General features: G+C 39.3%; 3 protein-coding genes and 1 pseudogene across 4 annotated transcripts; 2 read left to right on the top strand and 2 right to left on the bottom strand.

Moving 5' to 3' along the window:
* Nucleotides 1-1,618: 1,618 nt before the first annotated feature.
* Nucleotides 1,619-8,013, top strand: LOC111332500 (uncharacterized). Its single transcript, XM_088760719.1, has 5 exons — nucleotides 1,619-1,769; nucleotides 2,970-3,366; nucleotides 3,856-4,247; nucleotides 4,464-4,649; nucleotides 5,553-8,013. The coding sequence occupies exons 1-5, from the start codon at nucleotides 1,682-1,684 to the stop codon at nucleotides 5,591-5,593; spliced, it is 1,104 nt and encodes a 367-aa protein (XP_088616845.1). The 5' UTR covers nucleotides 1,619-1,681; the 3' UTR covers nucleotides 5,594-8,013.
* LOC148731646 (uncharacterized) lies at nucleotides 6,047-8,116 on the bottom strand (annotated as a pseudogene).
* A 696-nt stretch (nucleotides 8,117-8,812) lies between these two features.
* LOC111332498 (low-density lipoprotein receptor-related protein 1B-like) lies at nucleotides 8,813-19,720 on the top strand. Of its 2 annotated transcripts, XR_016001481.1 has the most exons (6): nucleotides 8,813-8,987; nucleotides 13,726-14,122; nucleotides 14,605-15,011; nucleotides 15,667-15,849; nucleotides 16,204-17,466; nucleotides 18,197-19,720. XR_016001481.1 is itself a non-coding variant. In XM_088760718.1 (5 exons), the coding sequence occupies exons 1-5, from the start codon at nucleotides 8,885-8,887 to the stop codon at nucleotides 16,416-16,418; spliced, it is 1,305 nt and encodes a 434-aa protein (XP_088616844.1). In that variant the 5' UTR covers nucleotides 8,813-8,884; the 3' UTR covers nucleotides 16,419-19,720. The 2 variants fall into 2 exon arrangements, 1 of the variants encoding a protein (XP_088616844.1); XM_088760718.1 differs by having other exon boundaries at nucleotides 16,204-19,720.
* Nucleotides 18,145-19,684, bottom strand: LOC111332502 (uncharacterized). The gene is made up of 2 exons (XM_022937851.2): nucleotides 19,568-19,684; nucleotides 18,145-18,756 (listed from the first exon to the last, which is right to left on the bottom strand). Exons 1-2 carry the CDS (start codon nucleotides 19,626-19,628, stop codon nucleotides 18,164-18,166), a joined length of 654 nt encoding a protein of 217 aa, XP_022793586.2. The 5' UTR covers nucleotides 19,629-19,684; the 3' UTR covers nucleotides 18,145-18,163.
* Nucleotides 19,721-19,960: the final 240 nt, after the last annotated feature.

The raw sequence follows: 19,960 nt of genomic DNA, 5'->3' as shown, positions 1-19,960 counted from the left end.
TATTGTAAGTCTCGCCTGTTTTACAAAGCGCCTGCTTCTTCAAGCAAGTATTATTATTGCTCCAGATCCTCCTCCAGAAAATAAGATCTGTTTATTTATGTTGGCATCATAACTCTCGGGTGAGTTTACATCATCGTAGTTTCGCGTCATTGATACCAGCGAGAGTTGCTGATATTCTGACAAGGTGGCCTATTCACACTTGTTTTATGAAAAGCTTAGGGCAACCGATTTATACTCGAACTGACTGCCAGATCGCAGAACGAGCTCAAATTGATGAACGTTTCAGCAAAAAAGAAAAATAAGTAGACAAGCTGTAAACAGACAGGACAAGATTTTTAATGGGACAATTTAGATTTATGTCAGAAGCGTACAAGGCATCTACAAGGCTATGAAAGTCTACGAGTGCGTAAAAGGATTTATATCTTTAAAAAACGTATATTGCTTGGGCAGTCATATTTAACAAAGTAAAATACATGTACTCAATACCTGTATTCTGATACACAATATACTTTCAAGAGCGAAAACATTGTAACAATATGCTATTTTCCCGCATAATGGCGAACTCACTGCCAGATCACGGAACGAGCTCAAATTGATGAATGCTTCTGAATGAGGCTCTGAAAGTCTATCAAGGCATACCATCACAATTTTTTATTAAGAAAGTCACTTGTTTTGAAATGATGAGTAACATGAAAAGTATATTGCCTGAGTAGCGATATCCAGAAATTGGCTAATAAATAATCTTATATCTGTACATTGTAATATCCGGTTTCTTCTTACAAAATAAAGTCGAGAAGATTTGTCTAATATCTTGGGGGCGTCTTTTTTTTAATAAAACAATTATTCCACTCGCGCTTGTTGGATATGAGATGATTATAGCCAACTTAGCGCTACGCGCCTCGTTGGCTATCTATCATCTCATATCCAACGCGCGCTCGTGGAATAATTGTTAAATATTCAGAAACAAAAGATAATTTCAAGATTGTAAACATTGAATCAATATGATATCTCTCGCCCTAACGGTGGCGGCTCATATCAATTAACCCCTCGGATACAAGCTAAAAACAACCTGACATCCCCTTCGCTATTCGAGGAGGTCAGGGGGGTCAAAAAAAGCCCCTCCGAGCTTCCGTTCTGTTTCAATGTTTCGAAAATATTTCATTAATGTGACATCAATGTAAAGCCAGTTATTTATTCTTCAAGCAGCGATGAAAACTACGGGTTGCGCACAATAGGCTTGCCAGAACATACCACATGAACCAAGAAATTAGATCTTTTCGTCTCTGAAATGGATTTTCTTTCCTTCAAAGCCCTAGTTTCTTATTGAGGACTCTATTAAAAACATGTCTATAACCTTAATGAAACGTTATTCCTTCTCTCTCATTCCTGATTTTATTTCGTGTTAGATGACTAACTTTAAAATAACAACTTATAACACATACCAAGTAGCTTCAATGTGACCCCGCGTCTGTTTGGTATGAGATCAGGGATGAAGTCAAATGTGTTAAGAAGAGAGCATGATAAACCAGTCACACCGTTCAAACGTCGAGAATAACTAACCTCCCCCCCGTCTCTCCCTTACTTGAGCTTATATCCGGGGATTAAAATCAGGCTTCACTTGCTTGAAGAAGCAGACTTCATCCAGTTGTGGTATTGGAGGCATATCAGAATTAACACAGCTATGAAAGGGCAAGGAACGGTTTTGATTCTTCTTTGCATAATCTTCATTGTAAGTCTCGCCTGTTTTCACCAAGCGTCCGCTTCTTCAAGTAAGTATAATTATTGCTCTATATCCTCTTTTCGAGAAAAATATCTGTCTATTTTATGATAGCGTCATAACTTTCGGATGAGTTAACATCACCGAAGTTTCGCGTCATTGATACCAGAGACAATTGCTGATAATCTTACAAGGTAGCCTAGTAACACTTGTTTAATGAAGAAGCTTAAGGCAACTGATTCATACTCGAACTCACTGCCAGATCGTGGAACGAACTCAAAATGATGAATGCTTCTAAACTTACGGCTCGGCAAAAAAGAAAAAGGAATAGACAGGCTGTAAACAGACAGGACATTTTTCCATGCGTTCTTTCCTAAGACTTTTAAAGCGACAATTTAGATTAATGCTAGGAATGTATGCTGCAAGGCATCTACGAGGCTATAAAAGTCTACGAGGGCGTAAAATGAAAGATATCGTTGTGGCACTCACCGTCTTATTTTTGTTTTTGAAACGTATGTTGCTTAGGCAGCGATAATAAACAAAGTAAAATACATGAACGCGATACTGTATTCTGATACACAATATACTTTCAAGAGCGGAAACATTGTAGCAATATGCTATCTTTCTCCCATTATAACGTTTTCGCTGAGAGTCTTTTGAGACTCTTCAAGACACATCTGTGCTTCTATTGGCGCTCGGCAACTCAACTAGTGAGAGTGTTGATATAACTTGAAATACGGTTTCACCGACCCGCTTTTTCAGAATTCGGCTACAATCGCTTGGTTTGCGATTTCGCTTCGTTTTATCGAGTGAACGCCTGGCACAGGCAAGCACTGCGATGATAAAATATTTCTCGTTTGTGTCGCGATCAAGTGGTAAGACATGAAGAGAGCCACACGACAGCGAAGTGACGCGTCATCGAAATGCGAGAATAACTGCATTCACAGCAAATATAGTGTTTCTTTGCTGTAGGCAGTCAAATCCCCGCAATAGAGAATCACAACCATCCACAGAAAAGTATAGTGTTTCTTTGCTGTATGCAGTCAAAACCCCGCAATAGACATAGGATATGGCCACATTGTCAGACAAGCGATAAATAATCCGTCATTAGGAATCAATAAAGAGCAGAAAGATTGATCGCCACTTTTTAATGCGTCACACTATATATTCTATTGAGATTGACTGGCATTGACTAATTATCTCGGATTTAAGCTGGTTTGATTGAATTAAGCTATCATTTTTTTTTTCCTAGAGCTGAACCGTCTTTGCAACTCTTCATGTATCCTGGTTGCAGCTACTGACCGCATAATGGCTTTGGATTACAATAACAACTCGAGTTTTTCAGTCATAACTAATTTATCACATGTTGATGCTGTGGACTATCATTATGAGCTGGGTTACATATTTTGGAGCGATAGAGTTGAGAGAAGCATCAAGCGCTCAAATATGGATGGCACAAACATCATTGTGATCCACAATAATGTCTACAGTTATGGACTAGCAGTGGAGTGGAACTCATTGCAGTTGTATTGGACAAACGCAATGACTCGCAGCATATCAGTAACGGATCTCCAAGGAAATAACAGACGTGTCTTCAATTGCTCAAACATACAATACCCATCAGGAATCGTTCTCGACCCACACGAGGGGTAAGTATCCATAAGAGAAAGAAGCCGTAAAAAATGTGTATGTGGCGCTGAGTGGGGGTGTCAATTGGGCTGCCTGGTATCTTAAGATTTAAAAAGCGGGACAAACATAATTATGCGTTTTCCATCCAACCCCCCCCCCCTCCACCTTTAACTCCTCCCCTATTTTTTAAATAAATAGGTTAGATACTTAATTGAAGCCTCAAAGTCACAGCTTTAGAGCTGAATTAGATAAAACTTTTAACCCGAGGAGGTGTGGAGGTAACAAGTTTAGGAGCACTTCCCATTTCACACAGCCAAAGAATGCAGGGCAGGAAAAGTACAGTGAAGTCTGGTTCAAGTGGATCCCACCTTTCCCCATTTTCACGTCATCTGTCGTCTGTCATCTATTACTTAACATCGAAAACATTTTTAATTCAAGTTCCAAGGTAATTCTTGAGGTTGAAAACTCACCCGACATTAACAATTACATTTGCCATTGTTTCTCCACAGAGTGATGTTTTGGACTGACTGGGGATCAAGAAAAGTCATGAAATCAACTTTAGAGGGAACACAGTGTGTCGCTCTAGTGGCTTCCAAACTTTCTCTACCTGAGGGAATCACTCTTGACAGACGAAACAAACTTGTCTTCTGGGCGGACTCCGGAAACGGAGCTATAGAATCCGTTGATTACAGTGGAAATTACAGAAGGGTAGTCTGTAGACCTCGGCGTAATTTACTCGTCTGGGGAGTTGCCTTCATTTCGCCATATTTATTCTTTACTTTGAGTAGGGGAAATTGTTATAAAGTAGATCCCTCCAATGGATCAGTTCTTAGGAGTTTTGGGATCAACCCCAGAGGAAATTTTGGACTCGTTGCATTCGACAGCTCCTTGCAGTCATCAGGTTTGTTTCCCCGATAAATGAAGAAAAAATTAAGATAACTTATTGTCTTTAGTGTTACTTTGAAAATCATGCCAAACAAGGGATTTCCAATCAATTGGCCAAGGTCAGAGCGAACTCTTCTATTATACATCGCCTGTATATCATTTTCGTACATGAGGTCCCAGCTTCGAGCCAAGTTGCCTGACGCAGAAACTACAATTTCTTTAACCTTTCTAGCTGTCACATGCCCGTTACCGACCAATGCTGTACTCGTGGGATGTAAGACAAGTGCTGCAGGGATTTTATATGACATTTACACAGAATGCAGCTTGTCTTGTAAGCAAGGAATTGAAGTGACCGGTTCAATAGTAAGAAGATGTAACAAAGATGGAAAGTGGAGTGGAGCGGAACATGTCTGTGCAGGTATGACAACTGCGAACACAAGGTATCGTGAAAGTGTAGAGCAATCTCTCCAATGTTTATTCCAGCATTTTAGTCACCTATACTATTAATGATCTTGAATCACCAATCGATACAAGACCGTCAATACTGTTTTGATGGTTGCTTTGATTGTAGATCCTAATGGTCGATCTCAAATCATCGCAGCTTTTATAAGCGTTACTGCGGAGAAGCCGCCGATCTCATATCCATGCATTGATCAATCGATATATGATCGGAGAGTTGAAATAACTTGATGATCGATCTTGGATCATGAATCGATACAGGATCGTGATCAATCTCTATATGGTTTGCAGTGGCTTTAGATCATGACAATTGATTTACTACCAATTGGTAAGAGCGCTGCACTAGTGTCGCAGAGGTCAGTGGTTCGAATTCCGTACAGGCCTGATTTTTTTTCAGGTCTGATTTTCGCTATTGCTTAAATAGCGCTATCTACTGCGAGGATCGTGCATCATATGTATCTAATACCGCAGTACAAAATATATGAACTTCATATATTTCATTGTATCTCATTTATCACTTTGACGGGTTTATTGCGAATCAACTTAACGGCCTGCTCCCAGTTGGCTTGTTAGCTCAATTGGTAGAGCGCTGCACTAGTATCGCAGAGGTCAGTGGTTCGAATCCCGTACAGGCCTGATTTTTTTCAGGTCTGATTTTCGCTATTGCTTAAATAGCGCTATCTACTGCGAGGATCGAGCATCATATGATTTACTACTGTCGCTCCATTCTTTTGTAATTTTACTTAGCTAATCACATGCTACTGTGCATGGATTAATCGATTTACAATGGTGGAATGCTTCGTTACTGCCTCTGTGCCATCCAGACCCAGTAACGATACATTTCCTATTTCTGTCTTTTCAGTCGTAGCACTAAATATACGGCGACTCACACAAGTCCGATAAATTGATAAAAATATTTATATGAACTCCAATTTTGAGATGAGCCACTCACTTGTACAGTTTTGGACCGTCATTCCAATACTGAAGTCATTTCTATCAGAAGTTACCGCAAGGCCTTTCATTCAAAGAAGTAAAGCTAGCAACTCGCCAAAGATGGAACTGATGAATATAAGAATAGTTCTGGAGAGGTAGGAAGTCCTTTAAGATTAAGCCTCGATAGGTTTGAACCTGAGCGTGGAAAACTGGGCCGAGTTCACGAGGTCAAGGTCTTCAGGCAAACGTTCGTTGGTTAAAAGTGGGTTTTCTTTTGTGGAAGTCTGATTTATTCCGTTGTATTAAAAAAAAAAACACAAGAAAATGATTACAAAAAAAACTCAAAACAGTGCAATGAGAGAAGAACTGAAAAGTAATTTTGAAGACAAGAGGTTTATTTCAAACAGCGAAGCTCTTTTATTCTTTTTCTTTTTTTTTTGTCTACTTTTTCTTTTAATATTTTGCTTTTCCTGGAGAGTTTTTTCAGTGGACTTCGACCAAGGCGCTCGATACAGTTTCACGCCTATTTTGGAAACATACAAATCGTTGCCTTTTGTCTTTCTGTTGCAAATTGCAATTCCAAGACGAAGGTAAGTAACTGAGATAAAGAAACGGTGGTGTCTCTGTCATAAATTAGGGGCAGCCCAATCTTCGATTGGGTTAAGTGTCATAAAATCAGTAAAAGTAGTTTCAAATTCCAGGAACCAGTGATTTTCAGTGATAGAGACAGCAGAGTTACAGTGCGGAAGGAAAATTTAATTTGAATATAGCGAGAAATGTATTTATCTTCAATCAGCTTGTAAACTAGTATATAACAAACCAAAAAACCTGCGTATCTATTCTCTTTCCCTCTAATTTTTCTGCACAATGTTCCCCAGACTCTTTTTCAGTTCTTTCAACAGGGCCCTCGCTAGCGAGTTTCTCTCTTCAGAAAGATCCTCCATGATGGCCTCCAATGACGAAGCCAAACACGTCCCCAAGCACTCTGCTCTGGTTGTCCGCTTCATACCAATTCCTCTGATCTCCGCCGAAGCAGATATGACTTTCCATATGTGGCGTAAGATTCTAGGAAAAGTTGAGGTTGGAGAAGATGAACTCGTCAGAGCGCAGGTCATCTACGACTGGCACGTCATACCACAAACCTTCTTCGTGAACTGTGAAAGCGGAAATATTGCCTTGTTCTGTTTATTAATGGCAACCGCGTTCAGCGGGTTAGCCTTGAGAGAACTGTGACCATGGCAACTGCAACAACTATTGTAACGACATCTGAGACGCATCTCACATGATCAGACCTGTAGACAACCTCTAAGACACAGAGTGCCTTGCGAGCCTCGGACAGTGACTTAAAAACTTAAAGGAAACAAGAAATGAGTTAAAAAAGGTCGATTATTTTTTCGTGAATTGTAAGATTCTTTTTTTGACGAAATAAAACAAAGGAAACGTTTTTACTGCAGAATCTGCTTTTTGTGGTTGTTCCCCGCGTATGCATCCGTCATTGTGTACTATTTAGGTTGAAACAAAATTTAGAAATTTTCAACAGCTAGTGGTCACATGATGAAAAGCTCATTGACTGAGCTTGGTGTCTCGGTTATGAAGCAAGAACCTCGTTGCGCTAGGTCCCTACGGCATGGCCTTAAACTAAATATTTTCTTGTCTGGCCTAATAGGGCCTTAAGCAAACCACGACAGCGAAGGCAACGAGGACTTGGCAAAACATAAGATCTAAGGGGTAGAACGATAGTTCAGCACGCGCGTTTCAAAACATTTTTTGATTTTGTAGTCTTCCTATGAAAACAACAAACTGAAATCTCCACTTTGAAAATTTGCGTGGTCTGAGAAAGGACACACCAACCGCAAATTAATTACGTTTCGATTTGGAACTCAACGCTGCTCATATACTGAAGTTGAGCTGTTGTGCCGTCAGAGACGGTAAACACATGCAGCCCTTTACAAAACTCTGCCCAAACTTATGAAGTAATTTATTAATCTACGTCTTCCTCGGCATTGCCGTCCTGACTGCTTAAGGTCCCCAATAAGTACTAACGACGGACACTTTCTTCCGCCAAACCAAAGATTTGGTCGGAAATTCGAAGATTCTTTCGAGTTTTATCTTTGTCATAACTGCGAAGTTCCAATATCACGAACTCTTTGAGGACCAGAAAAAATAATTGCAGAAATCAAAGACTAGAGAGATCTGTGGTAACATTACTGTGATACAAAAACACAAAACCACACTCAGGAACATTGCCTGAATTGAGAAATTCAGAGTGAATTGATAGCGGTTGATATATTTAGATTGCGAGATTAAGTTTGTAAAACATGAGATTTTGAGAATATTCGGACTTCAAAGCAACGGAACTTTACTTTATCAAATGCATTTTTTTAAATCTGTACCTTGATGTATTCTTTCTACAAGATATCTCGGATAGAGCACATGAAAACCTTGCGATATGATGCCTGTAGCGGTATAGCAAACTACGAGCCATATCGTCATGCGGTTCATTAGAGAAATTTGCAATTCATATTAAGCAATCTTGAAGAAAAGGTTGGTAAAGAGGAAATGTAATACTAAAAGCTTTAGTAGAAACGAAAAAACCACATAGCACTTTGTCACCTTTCTTTATTGATTTAATATGTATTCGTGTAAGGAAAGTATGTAGTAAAAAAAAACCTATAATTATAATAAACAATTGTTCACCGAAGCGGCGGTGAATAGTATTTGCTATTCACTTCCGAACTAGCCAATCAGTGCGCGCGAAAAGCATTATGCAGCTGTGTGGTATATTATGGAATTCATTATTTGTTTTAGGATTCAAAAGTTAGTAATTATGGCAAAAGTAGAGAGCTTGCACATGGTGTAGTTGCCCATATGACGCTGGAGCTCAGCCCAGTCTCCCCATCAAGAAGGGCGGCTATACCCTTACCACTCACTACCCTTCACTTACAATGACGGTCAAAAATTCGTCATAAAGAAATTAATAAAAGTAAAAAAATTTGATTGTTGTTCCTTCCAAATTGTCTTAAAATGTTGTGCTTAATTTTCCCAACGAGCTTTTCGTTTACAAGGCAAAGCATCTTTTCTTTCTATATCAAGGCTAGAGTTTGACGACTGATTTATTCATGCAGTCTCGTGAGAGGTTAAAAAACTTATAAGCGCTGTCCCTTACACTACGTGATATCCGGGACTTGCAAGATTGTAGGATAAAGCTGTCAAACGGTTAACACGTCTTACATTACCAAATGTTACCCTACTAGATACGCCATGACGAACGTAAGAAAGAGAGGAAACACGATGGGTTTTATGCTTCTGAGCAAAGTGATGACATTTATCTTTGCCTGTTTTAATGAGGTGTCTGCTTCTTCGGGTAAGTATCATTATTATTTGTTCAATATTCGATCTCACCATCGAAAAAAATATGATCGAGTTTTAGCCTTTCAGCGTCTTAGCTTAGAACATCAAGCGTCTCTCGAAGATTTTCCATGGTATCTATTAAGGTCTCTAAATCTTAGAATAGTACAACTAAACGTTGTTGATGTACTAGCCCGACAACCAAACTTGAAATATTTTCTAATTAAAAACTAAAAAAGGCCTTGACTGTGCTCTGTTCTGTTGTAAAGCACACAGGAAGTGGATGGAGCACGAAAGAATTGTACGGGGAAGCACGAGACTTAGTCGAGTGTTTCTCCCTTCATCTTGAGTATCGACACCTTGAGTATGTTTCTGCGAAAGATTGCTCGCATAGAGCGCATGATAACCTTGCGATATAGCAAACTACGAGATATAAGTTCTCTTGCTTCTTTGCAGAAATTTGCAATTCATATTAGCTATCTTAAAGCAAAGGCTGGTAAACAGAAATTTAATACTGAAAGCTTCAGCAAAAACGAAATCCACAAAAAATGGAATTTTGCAAAATCCAAAGTTCCTGAATTAAAACGATTAATTAGCTTTCTATTTTCCATCATTCGGGTTTTATTTTATTTATTTTGTTGTTGTTGTTGTTTTGTTTTGTTTTCGAACACGAAACTATACAAGTATTATTTCTGGACGTCAGCTTATGCAATCGATCTAATAGTCCTTTTTACAGTTGTGGGCTTGGTGGCCAAGCCTTTGAACAGGAGTGAGGGTTAGGGTGACCTTGTTATGATAGAGATGTTGCTGCTTTTCAAATGGAAATTACTTTGCTATCATGCTAATAAGCTAGATACAGGTCTCTATCACAACAGGGTCACCCTTAGCCTCCCTCCTGTTCAAAGGCTTGGCCACCAAGGAAAAAGTGGACTGTAAAAGGGACTGTTGAGCGTGACAGCTTTCGGACAGTCCAGTTTTGTTCATTTTCTCTCTTGTGATTTTAATCTCTGTTCATGTTATATTGACATCAATTACGGTGCTTGGCATGTTAACAAACCTTTGTTTCGTTCTTCTGGCAGTACATTTGTTCTGAAATTTCACTTTCATTTAACGGGAAAAAAAAACTAGAGAGAACTCTGGCAAGTTGTCTGACACTGTACAAGTTATTGACAGATGGCGAGACAGTTTTAGCTTAGCATCGTGTTCTGTGCTCTGACAAGGTAAATCTCTTATTCAACTCTGTGGAAGCTTGATCAAGGAAAATAGTTTCGTTTGAAGGAGTGCTGCTGATTTTTTGATAAGCGGGACATTAAAATTGCTTCATTCCAGAGGTCCGTTACTATCGGAATCTTTCAGTATGAAAGCTGAGTTCGGAAAAGAAATGAATTAGTTTGTTAATTGCAAAACAAAATGTTCGTTCGAAAAAACAAATAACCATCTCGGATATTACCATACAACAAAAATACGTATGAACATTTCATTACTAACATGAGTAACAATGAGCAGGAAAGTCCAGCGATCATGAACGAGTTCTACATCGGTGAGCTCAAGCTGTTTAAAACTTTAAAAATAAATTGCCAGCAAGCAGAATGAAACAAGATAGATAATTTCCTGGTTCAAAAGTTTCTGCAGAGAGTCTCCCGAGAACAATTTACCTTTAATCCTATAATAGAGCAAACAAGCACAAGCTATTGTTCATTCGATGGCAACAAACAACGCGCCTGGTATCGACAAAATTTCTGTAAGAGTTATCAAAGATTGCCTTCCCGCAATTCTGCCTTCTCTCACGTCCATCATTAACGCCTTGTTTACCACCAATACATTCCCAGATGCATGGAAGCTAGGATCATGACTAAAACACCACACGAGTACATACGGGTAACATACGAGTAACATACGGAACATACGGATACCATTGGTGGCCTGGAGTCATGCCAGGTAATCCGATGTGCGCAAAAATTGGCCTGTTGCGCACACAGGGAGCCCACACATGCGGCATGTTTGGTCGTTTGTTCGAAATATAAAGAAATGTATGGGAGAATATTGAAGAGTCGTAATATCGTAAACTTATATCAAGGAATGTCTGTAACAGTAAAGTAAACAGTCAACGCAGAATCTACCAAATCGCTCAAATTCGCCATTTAGAACTACAGAAACGACAATACACAGCAAATGAGGTAAGTTTACATTTATTTTGAGCCTTAACATAGACATGTCTTGATATAAGTTTACGATATTACGACTCTTCAATATTCTCTTATACATTTCTTTCTATTTCGATTTGGTAGATTTTACTCTGACTAAATTTAACGAAAACCCTAGGGGGATCGATCAACTTCCGCCCCCCTCAAACTGAACCGGGTACATGTTTGCTGACGTGAAAAATGCTTGCAAGGCTTATAATTAGATAAAGGCTGATAGTTTCTAAAGAAACTGTTTGGGGCTGCGTCGGTGGGGGTAATGAAATAATTTCAATATATCAACAAAGTTGAAATGGTAAATTGGCCACCGTTACGATTATCAAAGCTGACGTTTCGAGCGTTAGCTTATAATTAGAGCTTCCTTTATAGGAAAAACATTCGTGTTACTCGTATGTGTTCGTATGTATCCGTATGTTAGTCGTATGTATCCGTATGTTAGTCGTATGTTACTCGTATGTAATCGTATGTATCCGTATGTTACTCCTATGTTACTGGTATGTTACCCGTATGTACTCGTGTGGTGTTTTAGTCATGATCGGAAGCTAGCCGAGGTGAAACCAGTTCTGAAAAGTGGAGATCACGAGGTGCCGAATAACAATAGGCCCATTTCTCTTCTGCCAGTGCTATCAAAGGTTTGTGAGAGAGCAGCCTTTAATCAATTCACAACCTATCTAGTCTCAAAGGAGCGTTTAACATCAAAGCAAAGTGAGAATAAACAACACCACTCAACCGAGACTACACTGATTCACACCACCGATCAAATACTGCGTGCTGTTGACGACAAGCAATTAACTGCAACAGTCCTCCTTGATATGAGCAAGGCCTTTGATAGCTCACACCACGGCGCTCTTCTGGCTAAACTCTAGAATGTCGGTGCATCTACAACTGCTTTACAGTGGTTCCGGAGTTATTTGTCATCACGTCACCAAGTTGTACGCATCAACTCTACTCTGTCAGATCGCATGCAAGTAAGAAATGGCGTACCTCAAGGAATATACTCGGCCCACTTTTGCTCAGCATTTACGTTAATGACTTGCCGTAAATCCCACAGTTCTGCTCCCCACAATATTACGTTGATGACACCAAACTTCTGTTATCCTTTGCATTCTACGAGGAGAGAGGGACCAGAGATAACAAAAATCAGGATTTGCTCAAAGTACGGAACTGGTGCTTTAACAACCAGCTACTTTTGAGCCCAGACAAGACGAAACTAATGATCTTTGGAAGCAGACAAAACATTGCAAAAGTAAATTATGATTTTAATCTGTCCCTTTTCGGGAAAGATCTTGTACCTGCAACAACCGCTAAAGACCTCGATGTAATTATGGATCCAAACTTAACTATCAGAAATCCTATTCTAGAAACAGTTTCTTCGTGCATGTCACGTTTAGTTCAGATCAATAGAGTTAAGCACTCTTTCGACAAACAGTCCTTAATTATTATTATAAACTCACTTGTTTTCAGTAAACTATTTTATTGTTCATGCGTTTGGAGTAATACTTCTCAAACAAATTTTAAAATGTTACAGACAGTCCAGAATTTTGCCTGCCGCATAAGAAGCGGAAGAAGGAAATACTGGCTGCCAGTGAAGGAGCATCTTTACTGCCGTGATTCCGTAATGCCATTTAAGTGTTTAACTGGATGTGCTCCTGGATATTTATCTACACAATTCATTAGACGATGTGATGTCACAAATCGTAGAACGCGAAGTTCTCAAATGCTTAACATACCTCGCTTTAGAAAAGCAAGTGGCCAAAGGACTTTTTTCTATAGAGCAGTTACTTTATGGAATTCCTTATCTAACGAGTTAAACTTTGTGAATCGGTTAATGTGTTTAAACGCCACCTTAGGTCTCGCCTCTTAAGTAACTTTAGTACTTCCGCTACTTAAGTCATTGCTCTATTTTAAGTCTGATTCATAGTTTTTAGCTAAATTTTATAATTAATTTTTACCTTAATTGTATTGCCTCTGAAAATCCTCTTTGGGGAAGCGGTAATAAAGTATGTATGAATGTATGTATGTCAATACACCGCAATTTCAGTGGTAAGAATGTTGACATAACTTGAGACGTGGTTTTACCAAGCCGACCCAGGCTTCCTTCGCTTTTTTAACTCCTCCGCTTTTTTCACTCCTCCGCGACTATTGCTTCGTTTGCTATTTCGACCCGTTTTACAAACTGAATGTCTAGAACAGGCTACAAAGGCGATAATAAAGGATCGTTTGTCTCATGATTTAGAAGTACAACATGAAAAGAACTAGCCACATGACAGCGGACAGCTGAGATACACGTCATCGAAATGCGTCAATCACTGCTGTAGAAAACTTAACCAATCACAGCGGAGTATAATGCTTCGTGGCAGTATGCAGTGAAAATCCCGCCATAGATATCATATGTAGTCGCATCACGTGACAAGTGATAAACATTCCAACATTAGGAATCAATAATCCCTGTTAATTCGTCACAACATATATTTTACTGACATCGACAGACATTGGCCGATTATCTCGGATACAGAAGGGTTCGATTTAAGGCAATTTTTTTCTTTTCCTTAGAACTGAGCCGTCCGTGCAACACCTCATGTCTCTTGGTTACAACTTCTCACCAAATTATGGCTTTGGATTACAATAACAACGCGAGTCACTCACTCACATCTAACTTATCGTACCCCGTTGCTGTGGACTTTCATTATGAACTGGGTTACATGTTTTGGAGTGATATATACGAGAGAAATATCAAGCGCTCAAATATGGACGGCACAAACATTACAGTGATCCAAGTGATCGCGGACTGTTACGGGCTTGCCGTGGAGTGGAACTCAATGCAGTTGTATTGGACAGACAGGAGAAATCGCAGCATATCAGTATCAGATCTCGAGGGGAATAACAGACGTGTCTTCAATTGCTTAATCTCAGGTTACCCAGTAGGAATTGTTCTCGACCCACACGAGGGGTAAATATCTATTAGAGAAAGAAGCCGTAATCTAATAGCAACCCCCTTCAAAAATGTTGCTGTATATATATGTTAATGTGGCGTTGAGTGGGGGTAGCAATAAGGCTGCCTGTTATCGCAGGGTTAAAGAGGTGGGACAAAACTGACTATGCGTTTTTGCATCCACACACCCTTTCCTCCCCTAGATAATTAGTTCAAGCTTCAAAATTACAGCTGAATTCGATTAAAAGATTTTACCTCTGGGAGGTATGGAGACAGCAACAAGCATAGGAACACCTCCCATTTCTTTAACAGTCAAAGAATGCAGGGTAGAAAAAGTACAGTTAAGACTGGCTCAAGCAGGACCCTTACCACATTTTGACCTCATCTGTGATTTACTGCACCTAACATTGAAAACATTTTGAATTCAAGTTTCAGGGGAATTCTTGATGGTAGACATTCACTCAACCAAAATATTGATATGTGCCATGGTCTCTCCACAGAGTGATGTTTTGGACTGAGTGGGAATCAGTTTCAAGCAATTTTTCAAAAGTCATGAAATCAACTTTGGACGGAACACATTGCACCCCTCTGGTAGCTTCCAAATTTTTTCAATTTGCTGGCATCACTCTTGACAGACGAAGCAAACTTGCTTTCTGGTTGGAATACCGGAGGGGTGTTTTAGAATCCGTCGATTATAGTGGAAATAACAGAAGGGTAGTCTTAAATTATCTGCCTCATTCAAATCTCTGGGGAGTTACCTTCACCTCGTCATATTTATTCGTTAGTTCATTCGGGGGCAACCTTTATAAAGTAGATGCCTCCAATGGATCAGTTATTAGGAGGTTTGTGATCGACTCCTGGGTATTTCCTGGACTCGTTGCATTCGACAGCTCCTTGCAGTCTCCAGGTTTGTTATCCTGAAAGTAAAATTAAAGTAAAGGCATGATATCTTTCTTTTTTTTCGGCCATAATTGAAGAAAACTGAAGATAACTTATTGTCTTTAATGTTACATTGAAAATCATGTCAAACAAGGAATATCCATTCAATTGGTTGAGGTCAAAGCGAACCTACGCATGCGCCTTATAGCGGAATTACTCGGCTGCATCTTGTGAGTTCACAACATTTTGACCACTGTGATAACGAATATTATTGTCAATAAGAGCATCATTACTGCCTATTGAGATAAACGTTTTTCTCTCCTTCACTTCCTTCTGGTCAAATTAAAGTCCTAGACGGTGGCCAAACATATTACAAAGACATGCTGAACGATCGTTTGCTTTATACTACACAGAGGCTATTAGCATTGCTAAGTATTTCTTGGCACGTGTTTTACAAACTCAAATCATGTCAAAATCAAATCTGTTTAACTCTTTTAATTGAGTGTTGCTTAGACGGTAAATATTTATCTGATGATCCAATTGCCTATGAGAGTTGCATTAAAGGATTCGTTTGCAATCAGAATCGGAATGGTCTACGGGTCCCTTTGTCTAAACTGATCCCTTTTGAATCAAAAATTATTCCAGGTTGATTTGGTAACAGTTTCCTTTGTTTTATATCGCAGTGATCACGTGTCCAGTGTTGCCAACACCGTCCCATGGAACAAAGCTTGGATGTCTAAGGAATGTATTGTATTACGGTACACTTTGTAATTTCTCGTGTAATGATGGCTACATAAAATCTGGCTCTCAAGTAAGAAGATGTCAACGCAACGGAACTTGGACTGGACAGGACTTTGGTTGTCAAAGTAGGTTTCCAAGAGTAAACGGGAAAATACTTCCTAGAGGTTATGACGTATGTACCGAGCGCAGCGATATTAGAGATTCTATCTGACGAAACACTCTAAAGATCTTAGAAGTTCTTTAGGGTGGCCAATTCATAATATCAACTCAGCTGATAAAACTTTAAAATCACCTCACTATACTCCCCACCGACGCAACGCCATAGTTTCTTTAGAAACTTTACCCCTCTACTTAATCGCAAAGTAAATGAGAAATAAACAAAAAAAAAATGAGCATATCACACAATGTCTGAGCAGGAAATTTTGTTGCTTGAACGAAAAGTGGCGTACACAAAAAAAATCTTTATTTTACTTTTCTAGTTGTCACGTGCCCGTTACCGACCAATGCTGTATTCCTGGGGTGCAGCAATAATACGGCAGAGATGATAAATAACACAGAATGCAGGTTCTCTTGTAAGGAAGGATTTGAAGCGAAGGGATTAACAGTACGAAGATGTAACGGAAATGGAAAATGGAGTCAATCAGAACTTGTGTGCACAGGTATAAGAACTGTAAAATCGTGGAATGTATTTTAAAAAACGGTTACTCGAGAATTTTGGTTGCCTTATCATTTGATGATCTTGAATCCGTACTAATCGGTACAAGATCGTCGATAAAGTTTTGATAGTTCGCTGCGATTATAGATCCTAGTGGTTGATCTAAAACCGTCGCTGCTTTCATTAGTATTGTGGCGGTGAAGCTGTCGATCTCATGCATCTCTGCATTGATCAGTCGATGCATAATCGAAGAACTGAAAAAAACATGATGATCCTGGATCATGAATCGATACAGGATAGCGGCAACGATAGTTGATCTAACAGTGTCGCTGCATACTTATGCAGAATCTGTGCAGGGATTAATCGATTTGTGCTCGTAGAATGCATCGTCACTACCTCTTTGTGTATTAGACTTAGTAACGATGCGTTTCAAATTTTCGCCTTATTCAGTCTTATCAACGATATTAGGGACCTTAAGCAGTCAGGACGGCAACGCCAGGGAAGACGTCGATTAAAAAATGAATTTCTACTTTTAATTAGAATTTGGAAAATGCCTGCATGTGTGTACCATCTCATACGGCGCCACAACTCAACCTCAGCATAACGTATAAAAGTAGCATTGAGTTGCAACTGGAAATTTCAATAATTGGCCGTTGCGGTTTCCGTTCGTAGACGACGCAAATTTTGCTGATTTCACGTTATCGTTTTGCAAAGGACGGCTGAGAAATGTACTAAGTTTTAAAATGCACGTGCTGAGCTATTGTTCTGCTAATTAGATCTTTTGTTTTTCCACGTCCTCGTTGCCGTCGCCGTCGTGGTTTGCTTTAGGTCCCTATTGTTACTGAATATATTGCGACTCATGCAGGTCTAACATAATCAGTGTAATTATTTATGAATTCCAATTTTGAGATGAGCCCGTTTCTTGTACAGCTTTAGACCGTGATTACAATTCTATAGTCATTTATCATCCTCAGTAGCCACTTCAAGGCTCTTCATTCAGACAAGTAAAACTAGGAACTTGCTGTACTATGACCAAAGGTGGAACTGGTGACGAACATAATGTAAAAAGTCCCTTGAGGATCGACAGGTTTGAACATGAGCGCGGGAAACTGGGTCGAGTACATTAGGTCAAAGTTTTTAGGTGAACATCCTACTAGTTGAGATAAGCACTGCATTGAGTAATTATTTTTTCGAAGTATTTAGACAGCCTGGGGAGTTAGAGAAAATGTAGGCTGACCCACAAAAAAAAAAATAATAATACACAAAAACATTCTCTCACAGAAAATGAAAGACAAGCGAAAGAAGTGAAAGAACGAAGTAGATATTGTGTATTGTCTGTTTGTTTGTTTTTTTTTTTTAAATTTCCGGATAGTTTATCGGTGAACCACGACCTAATGTACTCGATCCAGTTTACGTGGCTATTGTCAAAACATGGCTTCCCGTGGTTGTTCTGGTATTCTTGTTGTAACACCGTGATTGAGAAAAAGTAACTACAGTTAAGAATGGCTGATTTCCCTGTCATAAAGAAGAACGTAATAGATTCTACTTTAAGAAGAAGTAATACACATGCAGGCAGATTCAAGTTTCATTATTTTCTTTTTTTTCCTTTTCAATTCTTGAAAATTAGTCATCGATTTCTGTGATGGAGAGAGCATTGTTTTAGTACAGAAAGAAAATGTTATTCTAACAAAAGTGAAGTTAAAGTTGCTGTTTATTTCAATTCTAAACGAAGGGTTACACGACGTATGATGTCACTTTGCGAATCTTTATCTTTGTTTTTTTTTTTACTTCCAATTTTTCTGCATAACGTTCCCCAGGCTCTCTTTCAGGTCTTTGAGCAGGGCCTGCGCTTGTGAGCTCCTTCCTCCAGAAGACCCCCCATGACCGCCTTCAATGTCTCCAATGACGTAACCAAACACGTCTACACAGACCCTGCCCTGGTTGTCCCCTTCATGCGAATTCTTCAGATCCTCGCCGTACCAAACGCGGAGCTCCATGTGAGGTTGGAGATACAGTGGGAAGTCGAAGTTGGAGAAGGCAAGCTCGTCCGAGTGCAAGTCATCTACCACAGGCATTTCGTACCACAAACTCGAACTAAGCTTGATAAACTGCGGCAGTGGAAATATAAGGTTGTTCTTCTTATCAGTGACAACCACGTTCAACGGGTAAGACTTGAGAGAACTGTGACCATGGCAACCCCAACGACTGTTGTACGCGACATCCGAGACGCATCTCACATGGCCGGACCTGTGCACAAGCTTCAAGGCACCGACCAAAATGCCTTGCGAACCTCGATAGGTGACGTAACCAGGGCGGTCATTTCTGGCCTCAAAGCAAACTGGAAGACCAAAATTTAGTTTGTGCCAAGTGGCTTCTCCTATAGAAAACGATAGAAAATGTTAGTTTCAAGGAATGCTTTAATGAACAGCATGGAAAGATTTTTTTCCCGCCAAAACCAAGAGTAAAACAGGTCGCAGAGCAAATTTGGATGAGTAATCGAAAATTCTTTCTTGTTTTATAACTGTAGCTACAGCGGTGAAATTATAATATACCAAGATATTTGGGAACTAGAAAAAAACAATTTGGCGGACTTCTTACTCCAGAGAGGTGGTGTGATATTATAGTCGTACAATGGCAAAAAACCACACCTAAGAATGCGGGTTAGATTTGAGAAACTCAGGTTAAGCTAACTTAATTAAAAGCAGTTATTATATTTTTGGGAAAAGACTCATAACTCGGTCTTTAAAATCCAACATCTTAAGCGTCAGTGTCACTATAATTTTTCCCAGGATGTATCAAATTTAAGTCACTTTTATGCACGTAGAATAGTGTCATTGTACCATGGATACCTGATACCATTCTGGCTAATAAGCTTGACGATTCATGAAACGGCACCCCAGTTCGCACTGGGCTTTTTGTTTCACTTTAAGCTCAATTGATAGAAGTTTCTTACAAATATTTCTTGAATTCAAAACTGGATAAAGCCAAAAATAGCGTTACGTAAAGTAGAATTTTCGACTGAAGCAACTGACAGTTTTGCAAATTTATCGTTTTATTAAAAGGAAACAAATGGAAAAGAAATCTCCTGTCTTTATAGACTGTTCAGGGCTAGGAACACCCCGTTCTTTGTAACCAGGCACTAGAAATTATTAACAGAGATGCACCTTTGGAAAGGAAAACGAACTTACCTTGTAATATCTGGTAGCAGAAGAAAACGAGTAGAACCTGTTTGATAGAAAACGAACTCATTTTTGTTAAATGGTTGCCTTGTGTTCTCCTCTCAGAAAAATGGATTGAAAATGTGAGTAGCGGTCTCTAATTAAAAATCAGTGTTGGGTAAATGTTTGCATCGAGTCAATTTTTTTCCGTTACGATTTTAATTAGAAAATTAAATGCATGATGAAGTTGTTGATACAACCGTTTTATTGGAAGTGGGTAAGTATTCTCTCAGCGCAGGTTCATAGAAGCTTAGACAAGGCACGTGTTTCATTTTTAGGCTGAAAAAATACAAACGAGTGCCTTGAACTCGTTCCCAGGAATGCTCTGTTCCTCTGTCTCTTTTGGGCGGGAAGACAAAAAGC

Source organism: Stylophora pistillata, chromosome 5 (assembly GCF_964205215.1).
Source record: "Stylophora pistillata chromosome 5, jaStyPist1.2, whole genome shotgun sequence".
Classification (NCBI taxonomy): Eukaryota; Metazoa; Cnidaria; class Anthozoa; order Scleractinia; family Pocilloporidae; genus Stylophora; species Stylophora pistillata.
Note: the sequence above shows the minus strand (reverse complement) of the source record. Positions and strands in the feature narration are given on the sequence as shown.

What these genes read in the sequence shown, in the direction of transcription:
- LOC111332502 (XM_022937851.2), bottom strand. Translation starts at nt 19,628, where the DNA reads ATGAGTTCGTTTTCTATCAAACAGGTTCTACTCGTTTTCTTCTGCTAC. An exon ending in CTGCTACCAGATATTACAAG is followed by an intron (nt 18,757 to 19,567) that starts GTAAGTTCGTTT and finishes CGTTTTCTATAG; the next exon opens with GAGAAGCCACTTGGCACAAA.
- LOC111332500 (XM_088760719.1), top strand. Translation starts at nt 1,682, where the DNA reads ATGAAAGGGCAAGGAACGGTTTTGATTCTTCTTTGCATAATCTTCATT. An exon ending in CCAAGCGTCCGCTTCTTCAA is followed by an intron (nt 1,770 to 2,969) that starts GTAAGTATAATT and finishes TTTTTTTCCTAG; the next exon opens with AGCTGAACCGTCTTTGCAAC. An exon ending in GTTCTCGACCCACACGAGGG is followed by an intron (nt 3,367 to 3,855) that starts GTAAGTATCCAT and finishes GTTTCTCCACAG; the next exon opens with AGTGATGTTTTGGACTGACT.
- LOC111332498 (XM_088760718.1), top strand. Translation starts at nt 8,885, where the DNA reads ATGACGAACGTAAGAAAGAGAGGAAACACGATGGGTTTTATGCTTCTG. An exon ending in GTTCTCGACCCACACGAGGG is followed by an intron (nt 14,123 to 14,604) that starts GTAAATATCTAT and finishes GTCTCTCCACAG; the next exon opens with AGTGATGTTTTGGACTGAGT. An exon ending in ACAGGACTTTGGTTGTCAAA is followed by an intron (nt 15,850 to 16,203) that starts GTAGGTTTCCAA and finishes TTACTTTTCTAG; the next exon opens with TTGTCACGTGCCCGTTACCG.